This window comes from Aedes albopictus, chromosome 2, assembly GCF_035046485.1.
Source record: "Aedes albopictus strain Foshan chromosome 2, AalbF5, whole genome shotgun sequence".
NCBI classification, from domain to species: Eukaryota; Metazoa; Arthropoda; class Insecta; order Diptera; family Culicidae; genus Aedes; species Aedes albopictus.
In genome coordinates this window covers 354,057,238-354,070,554 of record NC_085137.1, presented here as the reverse complement: position 1 = coordinate 354,070,554, position 13,317 = coordinate 354,057,238, and the positions used below count along the sequence as shown (strand labels likewise).

At 37.0% G+C, this 13,317-nt stretch overlaps 1 protein-coding gene across 1 annotated transcript in view; it reads left to right on the top strand.

Annotated features, from left to right (window-relative positions):
- Positions 1-683: 683 nt before the first annotated feature.
- Positions 684-13,317, top strand: part of LOC115263138 (SH3 domain-containing protein Dlish) — a 30,905-nt gene continuing 18,271 nt past the window's right edge. The window contains exon 1 of the mRNA XM_062852755.1: positions 684-928. Within this exon, the coding sequence (XP_062708739.1) occupies positions 880-928 (49 nt within the window). The 5' untranslated portion in view covers positions 684-879. The remainder of the gene's footprint in view (positions 929-13,317) is intronic.

Here is a 13,317-nt window from a genome sequence, read left to right as displayed (position 1 = left end):
GCTGAGCTGGGAGGGCTTCCGCCGTTCATATTTCAAACGATTTTGAGACCTCCGTGCTACTATACTATACGCGTCCTCTCTGATTCATGTTAAGGATTGTGAGTGATATTGACTTCAACTTCAGACGATGGAAAATCAAGATTTTTTTTCACAAGCCGACTGGTTTTCTCTGAAACAAAGAAACACAGTCAGCCACACTGAACTATATACCATATTCCGATGTTTTCGTTCAGCCAGAGTGAACTGATTGCAAAGTACTGAGAAATTAAATGTAATTATATCAATGATTTCAAATAATTTACATGTATTCTTCATCTCTGATGGTTAATAAAGGCTTGTAAGCTACATGTGTGCGGAAAAGTTTCAAATTATCTTAGCTGTTGTTAATTTGTGAGTTGTTGAACTTTAAACTTAATTATCCCAGAATAAACTTTTTGGCGCTTAGTTCGGTTTAGCAGAACCCTGACCAATTGAACATGTTTAAAATACATGTTTAAAATATAATGAAAAATAGTCCACTTTCGGGTTCTCAAGGTATGTGACCCCTTGAAAAAGCAAAACAATTTTCCTCTAGTTTCTCTGTGGACCTTGTCGCAAGCGAAGACACAAACCTTAAGTGGTCTCACGCAGACCTCTTGTGCACGCACACTTCCAATAAGACAACGTCTGTCATGGGCAGCTCGACAGTCAGTGTTCGAAATTCCTCAAGGCGCAAGTGACGTATACCCTAGTCAAAAGCAGTCTCGTAAAAATAAAATTCCTTTCTATCCGCGGACCGTGAATTACCAGGAAATTACCAATTTTATCGGTTCATGTCGCGATTCTCTGCCCAAAAACCCCTCTAAAATGTGCCGGAACGTGTAGTGACCACCACCAGCTATGGCATTCCTGTGCCCCGTTCGGATACGGCGGGGAAAGAAGAAAAAACGTAAGTACGATTCGTCGGGACCCTCTGCGTGTCTTTGCCAGCCAGCTTCATTGCATTTGGAGGTGACTATCGGGGATGAAGAAAGAACAAGAAGAAAGAAAGTGTAAGAAGATCGCCATCAAAGAGACAAACAGCACATCACAGGGGCAGCAGAGGAAGAATTCCATTCAATAGCAGGTCACTGACATAATTACCTGTTGATATGCTACATTCTTCTGATACAAGCGACGAACCCCCACGATATGATGGGAGTGATTCTATGAATGGTCTAGTAGTGAAATTCGCTACTGGCAGGTGTTTGTGTCAATTGGGATTGCTGGACATCTTCGCAGATCGGTTCAACAAACGAGGAAGACATAAATAATAAGTATTATTTGACCCAAGGGCAAAACACATAAAGAGAAAACAAAATGCCGTTCGAATAAGTTAGGTTTGTTTTTTTTACAGAAGTGAACTAATGAGTTTAGTGATTTGCAAATCAATCAATACATCGCATTTTTCCCTAATCCAAGCAACTAGAACGATAGTGATAGTTTTCGATGTGATCGCAACGTATAATTGTTACTCTCAACAAATGTATTTGATAGTATGTATCTTTATATAGGATCAATCCAAAAACATGTTACCCACGCAGAGAAATCTACAATTAAATTGATCATATTTGACGTAAAGTCAAGAAGAAATTAACTAAATTTTATCCGCAATAGGAATTTCGCATTGTTTTTGCAGGATTATTGAATGATGAGATAACAATTTTTTTTCATATTTGATTTTTTTTTTCATATTTCTGTGTTAAATTTAACATTTTCTCAAATAATATTTTTGGATTTTGGAAGACAACTTCAAACACTTGTTACCTTAGTAGTAACGCACATATAATGCACATTCTAATTGATTCCGCCCTATTTTGCTTATCCTTTGACAGATACGCGTATTTCGACTACCACTTGTAATCTAATCAATGTTTTAGCTCTAGTAATCGCTAAACTTGATTTTAATATCAAATGGGTATTAACATTAACATTTATGCAGAAAAGTGGTTTTTCGGAACTACGAACTGCGCACATCACTCGATCCATCGTTACCTTGATCAATCGTGTCAGTTTATCCGGGAATCCATATTTGTGCATAATCTGCCGTAGCTGTTCTCGATCGATTGTATCATACGCCTATGTTAAAACGATGAAAAAACGATTCGCGGCATTTCTGCAACACCTGGCGGATGGCGAACGTCTTCTTCTTCTTCTTCTTTATGGCTCGACGATCGCATTGGAATATGGTCTGTTTCTCTCCAACTTAGAACGCTTCCACAGTTATTAATTGAAGGGTTTTCTTTGCTTGCCATTGCGTGAATTTGTACATTGCGTGGCAAGTACAATGATACACTATGCCCAGGAAGCCGAGAAAATTTTCCCAACCGGAACGGGAATCGAACCCGTCGTCTGCGGATTGGCGATCCATAGCCTTAAGAACAGACTTGTTAGAATCCCAAAATGGCCGACTTTGGCACCTACTCACGATTTTGAAAGCACAAATCTCTAGGTAAACAAAACCAGCGCATCTGAGCTTCTTATTTTAAACTTATTACAAGTGAGCAAGAACAGAATAACATAATTTACTGTTGTTTGAAGCTTGCTTCTTGAGATTTGTGCGTCAGAAATTCTGATGCACTGTTTAAGCGGGATTTCAAGACGGTTGTCCTTAACCACTAGGCTAACTGGAGACCCGGAATTAATAAAACATTTAAATAACAATAACTTTGACTGATGAAATCAATGAACGTACTTGCTTTAAAGCATTGAGTTTGATTGTATCGGAAACTGTTCAAAAATTGATCGCTAAAAACTTTAAAAAGTGAACCATTTCACCCGATATCATTGCATTATTTTACTTTCAATAATATATTAATTTATAGAGCTACTAATTTCGGCACTGCAGTCTTGGGGAATTAAAACGATAGTTTTAGATTATTCCCAACGTTTCGACTCGTATTAGAGTCTTCTTCAGGGGACAATTCTGATTAATCGTTTTTTCGTTTGAGTTGACATAGAACTGTCGGTGTCTAAACTATTGAACATTGGATGTAGGATATTAAGTGAAACGTAGCGAGTTTTGTTAATTTCACTTAATGAAGCATCTAAATTCTTCGCACTACACATCTGGTCCACAGATGTGATGGTTAGTAGAAATGTTTATGCCGACTCATGTAGAAATTAAAACTGGCATTTGAAATCTAAAAGAATTCCCCATTAATTTGAAATGGGCAAATTTGTTTCAAAATATTATTTAAAACTATATATGAAAGCCCATATCAGATTTTTCCCAAATGGAGGAGAACGTGCCTCTGGATCCATATCAGACGTACCATATCAGACGTATTTCATTGAAATCAAATTTATATGAAACTCTTTGGACAAAAAATAGTCCGTTCTGCAATTTTATTAAGAAAAAATATAGTAAAATCAAAAATATTCGAAATAAACTCAACAATTTTTCATTAGGCCGAAGACAATTAGACCTAATGTTATAGGGACGAATGACCTGACCATCAGGAATGAAGTGCAATTCAAGTGTTATGAAACTGGAAACACGGATATGTTCTTTTACCATTTTCAAATTATTTGCCTATATAGCCTAGAAGGAAAAAAAATTGGATATCAGTAGTTTCAGCGCCAGAAATAATTTTGGCAATTATACTAGAAAGAACGATCTATATTCAAAAGAAGGAAAAAATTCCTTCAATGAATTCCTGGAAGAATCTCTAGAGGAATTCTGGAAGGAATCTATGGAGAAATTTCTGAATATATTCATAGAGAAATTTCTAAAGAAATTCCTAGAGAAATTCCTAGAGGAATTCTGAGAGGAATTTCTAATGGAGTTCCAGGAGAAATTTCCAAAGGAATTTCTGGAAGACTTACAGGAGCAATTTCAGAAGGAATTTCTGGAAGAGTTACTGGAGAAATCATCGGAGGAATTTCTGGAGGAATCCATGAAATAATTCCTGGAGGAATGTGTAGAGGAAACCTCGGAGAAGAAATTCCTGGATTAATTCTTGGGGAAAACCCTGGAAGGATTTCTGGAGGAATTCCCGGAACAATTCCTGAAGGAATTGCTGTACGAATTTCCGAAGAAATTCCTGGAGGAATTTCTGGATCCATTCCTGAATAAATTACCGAAAGTATTCCTGAAGAAATACCTGGGGTAATTTTTGGTGAAATTCGTGGTAGAACTCCTAGAGGAGTCCCTGGAGAAATGCCTGGATGAAATTCTGGAAGAATGCCAGGAGGAATACCTGGAATAATTCTTGAATAAATTCCAGAAAGAATTTGTGGGGAAATTTTTAAAAGAATCCCTTGAGGATTTCCTGGAGGATTCCTGAAAAAATATTTGAAGGAATTCCTAGAGATATCTCAGGAGGAAATCATTCAGGAATCCCTGGAAGAACTATTGGAATATTTCTTAGATATACTCCGAGAGGAATTCTTGGGGTAATTTCTAAATGAATCCCTGGAGGATTTTCTAGATAAATTCTTGGAGAAAATGCGGTAATAATTTCTGAAGGAATCCTGGATCAATGCCTGGAGGAATCCCTATAGAAATCTCTGGAGGAACTTCTGGAGGAATGCCTGGAGTAACCCCTGGATAAATTCCTGGAGACATGCCTGTATCAATTCCTGGAGGAATCTATCGAGAAATTCCTTAAGAAATCCCTGGAGGATACCCTGGGGAATTGCCTTGAAAAATCCCTGGAGAAATTCCTGGACTAATGCCTGGAGTAATCTCTGGATACATTTCTAGATGAGTACCTGGTGGAGTTTTCAGAAGAATTCTGGGAGCAATCTAGTGGAGTTTGGAGTTTTTAGAAGAACTCCCGAAGCAATCTCTAGATGAATTGCTGGAGAAACTCCCAGGAGAAATTTCTAAAGAAACCTCTCGAAAAATTCCTAGAGGAATCCTTAGAGAAATTTCTAGAGAAATTCTTGGAAGAATCCCTGGGAAAATTCTTTGAAAAATCCCTGGAGGAATCCCTGAAGCAATTTCTGGAGAAACCTCAGGAGGAATGCCTGGAAAGTTCTGGACAAATTCCTGCAGGAAGTTCTGGATAAATTCCTTGCGGAATCCCAGGAAGAATTCCTGGATTAATCTGTAAAGGAATTTTTGTGGAAATTCCTTGCAACTATCACTGGAAGAATTCTTGAATGAATTCCTGGAGGAATCTCGAGAGAAGTTCTGGAAGCAGTTAATGGAGGAATTTCTAAAGAAATTCCAAAAGAAATTTCTGAAGAAACTCCAAGAGAAATTTGTGAAGAAAATCCAAGAGAAATTTCTAGAGGAATTCCCAGAGGATTTTTTGGAGGAATTCCAGGAGGAATTCCTGAAGGAATTGCGGTAGTAATTTCTAAAGGAATTCCTATGGGAGTTCCTGGATCCATTCCTGGAGGACTTTCTGAAGGGATTCTTGGGGTAATACTTAAGTAACCTCTTGAGAAATTCCTGGAGGCATGCTTAGAGGAATTTCTAGAGAATTACTTGGAAGAATTCCTGGGGGAATTCTTGCAAAAAAAAAACTGGAGGAAGAGGAAGAATACCTGGAATAATTCTTGAAAAAAATCCGGGAGGAATTTCCGAAGGAGTTCCTGGAGGAATCTCAAGATTCATTCCTGATGAAATACAAAGTTCGATTTCTGAGGGAATTCCAGGAGGATTTTCTGAAGAATTCTCAGGAGTAATACTGAAGAAACCGCTGAAATTCCTGAGGAAATCCTGAAATCCTGGATTAATTCCTGCGGGAGTTTCTGATGGAATCCCAATAAGAGTTCTTCTAGAAATGTTTAAAATAATCTCGGAATTCGTTTTTGTAAGAATAACAGAAGAAAATTCCGGTGAATCCCTGGAGGAACTCTTGAAGTAATTTCTGAAGAAACCCGATGAGGAATCCCGGAAGCAAGCCCCATTAGGAACTCTTTATGGAATCTCAGGAGAGCTTTCTTAGCGAATACCTGGAAGAATTTTTGTAGGAATATTCCTGGATAAAAAAATGAAATCAATGTCTGCAGTCATTGTTGAAGGAATACTAGGATCCCTAGTGGAGCGGACCTGGTGGGATGGTTAGAACACTTGACTATCACGCCGAGGGATCGAATCCCACTCCCGACAAACTCGCAAAATGTGAGATCTTCCTTTGGAAGGGAAATAAAGCGTGGGCCCGAGATGAACTAGCCTAGGGCTAAAAATCTCGTTAATACACATAAAAAAACTAGGATCCCTAAAGGTTTTTTGTACAAATTTTTCAAGCAATTCTTGGAGTGTTTTTTAAGAATATCTAAGTAAAATGGAAAAAGCCAAGATGGAATCACTGAATTAAGCTATGAAAAAAAATCTTGGAGGAATTGTTCGTACTCATATACTCGATTTTAATGAACAAATATTAAACAGTCATTTTGATTACTTAAAACTACAATACTGATTTGCATATTCACATATCGGGTGCCCTTCCCGCTTAAAATTCATCTCAAGTCAGGCCCCCCCTGGGCCCCCTCCAGGAAAAAATCCTAGTTACGCCAATGCACATTTTTATGAGAAACCTCTTTAGTGATATTGGAAAGTCGCCTATTTGATCTTTATTTTTTACGGCCTTACAAATTTCAGCAAAATTTACTTTGTGAATATTCTACTTTTTGCACCAGCAGATGTATAAGAAAAGCTTTATTTGGGATATTGGAATCCCGACAAGAAAATTCTTACAAAAACATAACAATACACAACAATAAGGGGCCGTCCATATACCACGTGGACAGAATAATCGTGATTTTTGACCCCCTCCCCCCTCCCCGTGGACAAGCGTGGACTTTTGCTTGACCCCTCCCCCTCTCCCTACATGTCCACGTGGACATCAGAAAAAATACTGTAATTTTTTTAACAAACAAAAAATTTTATACCATATTTTTTTTTGAAGAATGATTTATTCTATGTAAATTAGGTATGTCTCATTTTTTATGATTACAAACATTGTATAGCTTTTGAAAGTAACTTGTATTTCAAACATTGGTTTATTGGTCTGAGTGTTTTCATTTTTTGTTTTGAATGTAAGCATATTGTTGGACTTTTTGTTGGGATGATAAATGTGGTGACATTTTGAAAACTACCAACGATTTTTGGAATTAAAGAAATGCAGCACCATTTCGAAGGTGCGTGTTGTAGCTCAAAGCGAAAGGACTTAAATCTTATAAAACTCTTCTACTTTAGAGAAAATCAGACATTTATTGCTGACTGCACCCCAAATTGGACTGACACAATAGTGTGCACACACCTTCAAAGTGTGATTACAGCGCAGGGATACGTCGGATCGAATTGAGGTCTTCGGTGCACTTATTCCTTGTAAATGGAGGAAAAAGTACACCGAAGACGTCGAGACGATCCGAGGCAAATATGCACTTTTATCACACTTTACCAAAAGTACCAAAAAAAGTGTGATAGTCCAATTTGAGATGTAGTCTGCAATATAAGACATTTTTTTGAGAAGAAAAATTGAGAATTTATAAAATCTTGAACATTTCTAAAAATATCGTAGAACTTTGCGTTTTTTTTAAATAATTGATATAAAACATTAAAAAGTCCCTCAGAACTTCAACGAAAATTCGAATACAAGCTTTAAACTGTAATGATCAGTACTTAATTATGAAACTCTGGAATTCTTTTTGAAGAAAAATACTAGGTAATACAGAATTTCTGATATTTTTTCAAGAAGTTCGGCTGGTAATTTTTTTTATGTAAAACCAAAATTTATTTCTTGGTGAATAAGCCACCCTTTACCAAAAACAAAAGGTGCACCAAAGCAACATTTCAAAAACTTAATACATAGTGTTGTATAAGTTTTGAGAACCGTTTTGAAACTGAAATGATGGGTTTATGACGGGTCTAAATATCTCTTTCCCAAAAATGTGTTTGGTTAAATCTGTTATAAAGAGAAGCACATTAAAAATACATGATTTGTTTCGTTGATGAACAATTTTTATTCTTGAAGCAATGCTGTCCACGTGGACAATTCACAGACCCCCACCCCCCTCTCCGTGGACAGGCGTGGACTTTTCTCCAACCCCCTCCCTCCCTAAAGTTGTCCACGTGGTATATGGACGGCCCCTTAGGAAACTTTCTCAGAAATTTTCCCGAGAGGTGTCTCGAGGTATTTCTCTGGGAAGTTCTTCATAAATTCCTCCGGGAATTCCTTCAAGAATTTCTCTGGAATTTCTTCAGGTATTCCTCCAGAGATTCATTCAAATGCTTTTCCTATAAATTTTACAGGGATTCGGATTCTACAGAAACTCCTTCAAGGATTCTATCAGAATTTTATGCAGGGGTTCCTTCTGAAATTCCATTATGGTCTTTTTTATGTCAAGGACTTCTTCAGAAATTTAGGGATTTCATCAGAAATTTCAGTGAAGGTTTTTTTTTAGTCCTTCCACAGAGCTATCCAGAAACTGGTCTTCATTATTCTTTCTCCTGGTTTGTTTCGAAAATTCCTCCCTGAAAAAGGCTTAAACCAAGGGCCAAAACGTCGGATGTAATAGAATCGCCCGCTCATAATTTTCCGGACCGAAAAGCCAATTGTAGATAGAGGGATAAATTCCGCCTATCAGTCGGTCGTTTCCACAATTTCCTCCAAGGGGTTTTTCAAGAAATACTTGAGAAATACTTCTGTAAAGGATTCCTGCAGAAAACCATGGAAGAATTTTGAAGGAATTACAAATTCAGTTTGGCTTTCTACTCCGCAAAATTGTTGCCTGGCTTAGTTTGTAAGAGCGCCGGTCTAGCAAATACGGAGTCGTGGGTTCGAATCCCACCAGAACAAAATTCACAATTAAATCTCTCAATTAATCAAATTGCTGTGTCTTCTAATTTTCGTTTTTGCAAATAAAATAAAATGTCTGCAGAAATCACAGACAAAGGCGCTGGTGCAAATCTTGAAGTAATCCCTCAATAAATTTCTAAGGGATCCTTGGAGGGTTTTTTGAAGCAATTCTTGTAAAAACTCCTGAACATTCTTCAGAAGAAATTCTTAGAAATATTTCGTATACAATTTCTGAAGAGATTTGTACACAAAAATTACTGAAACCTGAAACCGTTTCTGAAGGAAGTCATGAAGAAACAAAACCTATCATGTAGGAATTCTTTAGAGAACAACTGAAGAAATCTGCAGGCGTTCATAAAACATCTTGGCAAATTTGACACAAATGCACCCTTCTGGTGTAAAGTGTCGTGAATAAATTTACAAATAAGCAAACAACACCTTACAAATTCTTCAATCTGATGAGAAATATACTCAGGAGTATTTTCTGCAGGAATTAGCGAGGGAATCCTTGGGAAAATAAATTCTGGAAAAAAAAAATCCTGAACAATTGGAGAAGCCTCTGGAGTATCTTTCAGAAAAATATCTTGAGAATTTTGTAATATGTAGAACGAGGAAATTCCTGAATAAATGGAGTAATACCTGAAGGGACCTTTGGGGACATTCAAGCAATAATTTCTGAAAAAGTTTCTGGACAAATTTCTGAATTTCTAATGGACTAGAAGTGTTTTTGACAGAATGTAACCGCATCTTTTGAAAAAAAAGTTTGCATTCCTATAGGAATTCTTTGAGAAACCATTAAAGAAATTCCTTGAAGTTTTTCTTAAAAAAAATGTTTTGAGAAGCTTTTGGAGAAATCCCAAATAAAAACTCCTGGAAAAAAAAACTGGAGAAATAAGGCAATCCATGAGGACATATCGCGATGGGGGTGACAGCTGAAATTGTAAACACAGTGTACGTGCAGCCATTGGCGTATCTAGGATTTTTTCCTAGGGGGTGCCTAGGGGGTGCCAGTTTCAGTGGCTTTCGCGGGTTGTTTTGCTTTTTTTGTAAAAGGTGTTACCGATCCACCCTCAATTTCTTAGCATAATGATATACAGCGTCGCGGAAAAAACAAACCCGCAAATTGAAACGCGCTATACATATTTTAAAGATCAGCTTTTTTTTGAAAATTCAAACCGTTGTACTGATTCAACACTATCCCATCATGTAAGGTTTGAAAACTCGATTGCGTTTTGCGAAAATGATTTATTTCTACCATAATTTGAGCAAATTGTGAAGTTTGAATGATTGCAATCATCTTTTGTGATCGTGATCTGTTGTTCACGAATTTTTTCTTGTTGATTTGTATCTTTAAAGGTTGAAAATCAACTATGGCGAATTTGAGGTACTATAGCCATAACTGGTACACTGAGCCTACTTGGAATTGCAAAATCAGGATAAATTTTTGCATTAACGGCAACAGCGTTTTTGTTTCATTCGTTAAACACTACCACGTGTACATGAAAATACTTTTACAGAGAAATTGTGAGTATGATTCTTAAAACTACAAAATTTGAACTCGAATATTCTGAGTTTCGTTCTGAAGCTTCATGAACATATTATTAATTTAGTTGAAACCCGAAATTTGGTGCGAGCGAACTTTGATTTTTCTCTTCGGGATTCTGATGCTCGCACCAAATTTCGATTTCGACTGGATTGATGTATATCTGGTGAACGAAATGCTGTATAAAGCTGAAATTTTGACTTACGTAAAACCAACATTGTAGTAATCAGTCAAAATTTCAGCTTCGTAAATTTCGAATACACAAATCAAACATACGGCAAAACATTTTTTGGTAATTCCTCAGGGAATATTTCTGGAGTGAAGTATGTGATGAGATTTCGTCCGGGTGCCGGTGTCGCGCGCTTTTACTTCGGTCGTTCGATTTTTCTTATTTTTATTCGGAAATGAGCATTTCGTTGTGTCGCGTCTTTTGTAGCTACACTGAACGATCACCTGACGTGGGTGATCAGTTGTTTGCTTCTCATATGAAGTGAACAATAGTGCGTCAGCTTGCATGTTCGGTCGTGTCATTTGCAGTTAAATATTTGGCGACTAGCTTCCGCGGTTCGATTCGAAATATTAAGTGATCACCTGACGTGGGTGGTCGATTGTTTACTTTCCGCGTAAAGCAAACAATAGCGCGGCAACCAGCATGACACGAAGGTCATATTACTTATCAAAGTGAATCCAGACCCAACGATACCTTTACTACAAACAAACACTCCTTCCTGCAGCCTTTGGTGGAGTCGCAGCGGTAAACGCGGGCCTTCACTTAACAAAGGTTGTTACTAATATTCCTTCCCTCTTCCAACCTGACTGCAAGGACGTGGCCGGCGCCGTTATTGTACTGTTAAAGAGAGTCTCTGAAGCGTGCACAGTGAGAATATTGACCACTCCCAGTCAATTATTCAGTTGATTCATTGTGCAACTGTCATTGGTTCGGGTCAATCACGGAATAGCAACCATAGGTGCAGTCAGTCTAAGCTAAGCTAAGCTAAGCTAAGCTAATTCCTCAGGGAATATTTCTGGCAATTGTTTTGCAATTTATTTCATTTAAGATTGCTTTTGTAAATCGCTCTGTAATTCCTTTGGATTTGGCTAATGTCTTCGGTAATATCTTTGGTTCTCATTCGGCGATTTATTCAAGAATTTATTTGATAATATATTTGGAATTTGCTACTAAACACCTTCACGCATCCTTTGAAAATTTCATCGTCAATTCCATTAGAAGCTCTTTTATACATCGATTCTATAATTTTAATGAAAATTCTTAAGACAATTTCTTCTACATTTCTCCAGTAATTGTGAAAGGAACTCCTGCAGCAGATGGTTTCAGAATACCCTCGGCAGTTCCGGTGTTACTTGCATTGAAAATTTATTTATTAATTTATTTGGGCATTCCATCAGCAACTCCTTTGCAAATTTTGGAAACTTCGATTATTACTTTGGGTACTTCTTCGGTAATTTCTTTGGAAATTGATCCTGCAAATTTCGGGAATTTATTTAAAAAAAACTTTGGTGGTTCTTTAAAATTCTTGCACGATGATTCTACGGAAGTTACTTTTGAAATTTCGAATTTTGATGATTTCGGAAAATTCTTTGAGAATTTTTTTTGTGAATGTTTGTGAAAACTTTTATAAAATGTATTTTGGCAATTTATTTTGAGATTGGATTTAACCAATTTCTTTAAAAAGCCTTAATATTTTCTTCACGTGTTCCTCTGGTAATGCTTATATAAATTGTTTTGGCAACTACTTTGAAAGTTCTAACGTAATTTTGATGGATTTTTTTCCGGTAATTTCTTTAGGATTTTTCAGGAAGTTTTTCGTGAATTATATAGGGTTTTCTTTGCACAAGTCCAGTTGAGAATTTATGAATTTCCAATTCAGCAATATTCGGAAGCAAATAATATAAATACAATAAAATCATTAAGAATTCAAAAAAATAATCACGATAAAATTGCCTTAAAAAATGCGAAACAGCTGAAAAAAAGGAATAGCAATTCAAATTATAGGAAAAAAAATCCCAGGTTAAATTTCAATGAAACTACTGTAGAAATTTTCAAAAACAAAACAACCATGCCGAACGAACCCTCAAAGTAATGGCCATACTGCGGTCCAGCCGAGGGGGCGGTCCAGAATGTCGAATTGTTTAAAAATCCATATTCACTAAAACTGATGTGGTCAGGGCGATAACAGTGTGCACCCAAAATAACCAAAATTGGCATTTTATAATATTTCGCTTCCTGAGGGGGCGGTCCAGAATGTCGAATTGTTTAAAAATCCATATTCACTAAAACTGATGTGGTCAGGGCGTTAACAGTGTGCACCCAAAATAACCAAAATTGGCATTTTATAATATTTCGCTTCCTGAGGGGGCGGTCCAGAATGTCGAATTGTTTAAAAATCCATATTCACTAAAACTGATGTGGTCAGGGCGATAACAGTGTGCACCCAAAATAACCAAAATTGGCATTTTATAATATTTCGCTTCCTGAGGGGGCGGTCCAGAATGTGGAATTGTTTAAAAATCCATATTCACTAAAACTGATGTGGTCAGGGCGTTAACAGTGTGCACCCAAAATAACCAAAATTGGTATTTTATTATATTTTGCATCCTGAAAAAAAAAATATTTTTTTGAACTGAAGAGCTGGTTACTCAGTGAGTAACTTGGAGTAACCACGATGACACCACTGCCCGAGGGGGCGGTCCAGAATGTCGAATTGTTTAAAAATCCATATTCACTAAAACTGATGTGGTCAGGGCGATAACAGTGTGCACCCAAAATAACCAAAATTGGCATTTTATAATATTTCGCTTCCTGAGGGGGCGGTCCAGAATGTCGAATTGTTTAAAAATCCATATTCACTAAAACTGATGTGGTCAGGGCGTTAACAGTGTGCACCCAAAATAACCAAAATTGGCATTTTATAATATTTCGCTTCCTGAGGGGGCGGTCCAGAATGTCGAATTGTTTAAAAATCCATATTCACTAAA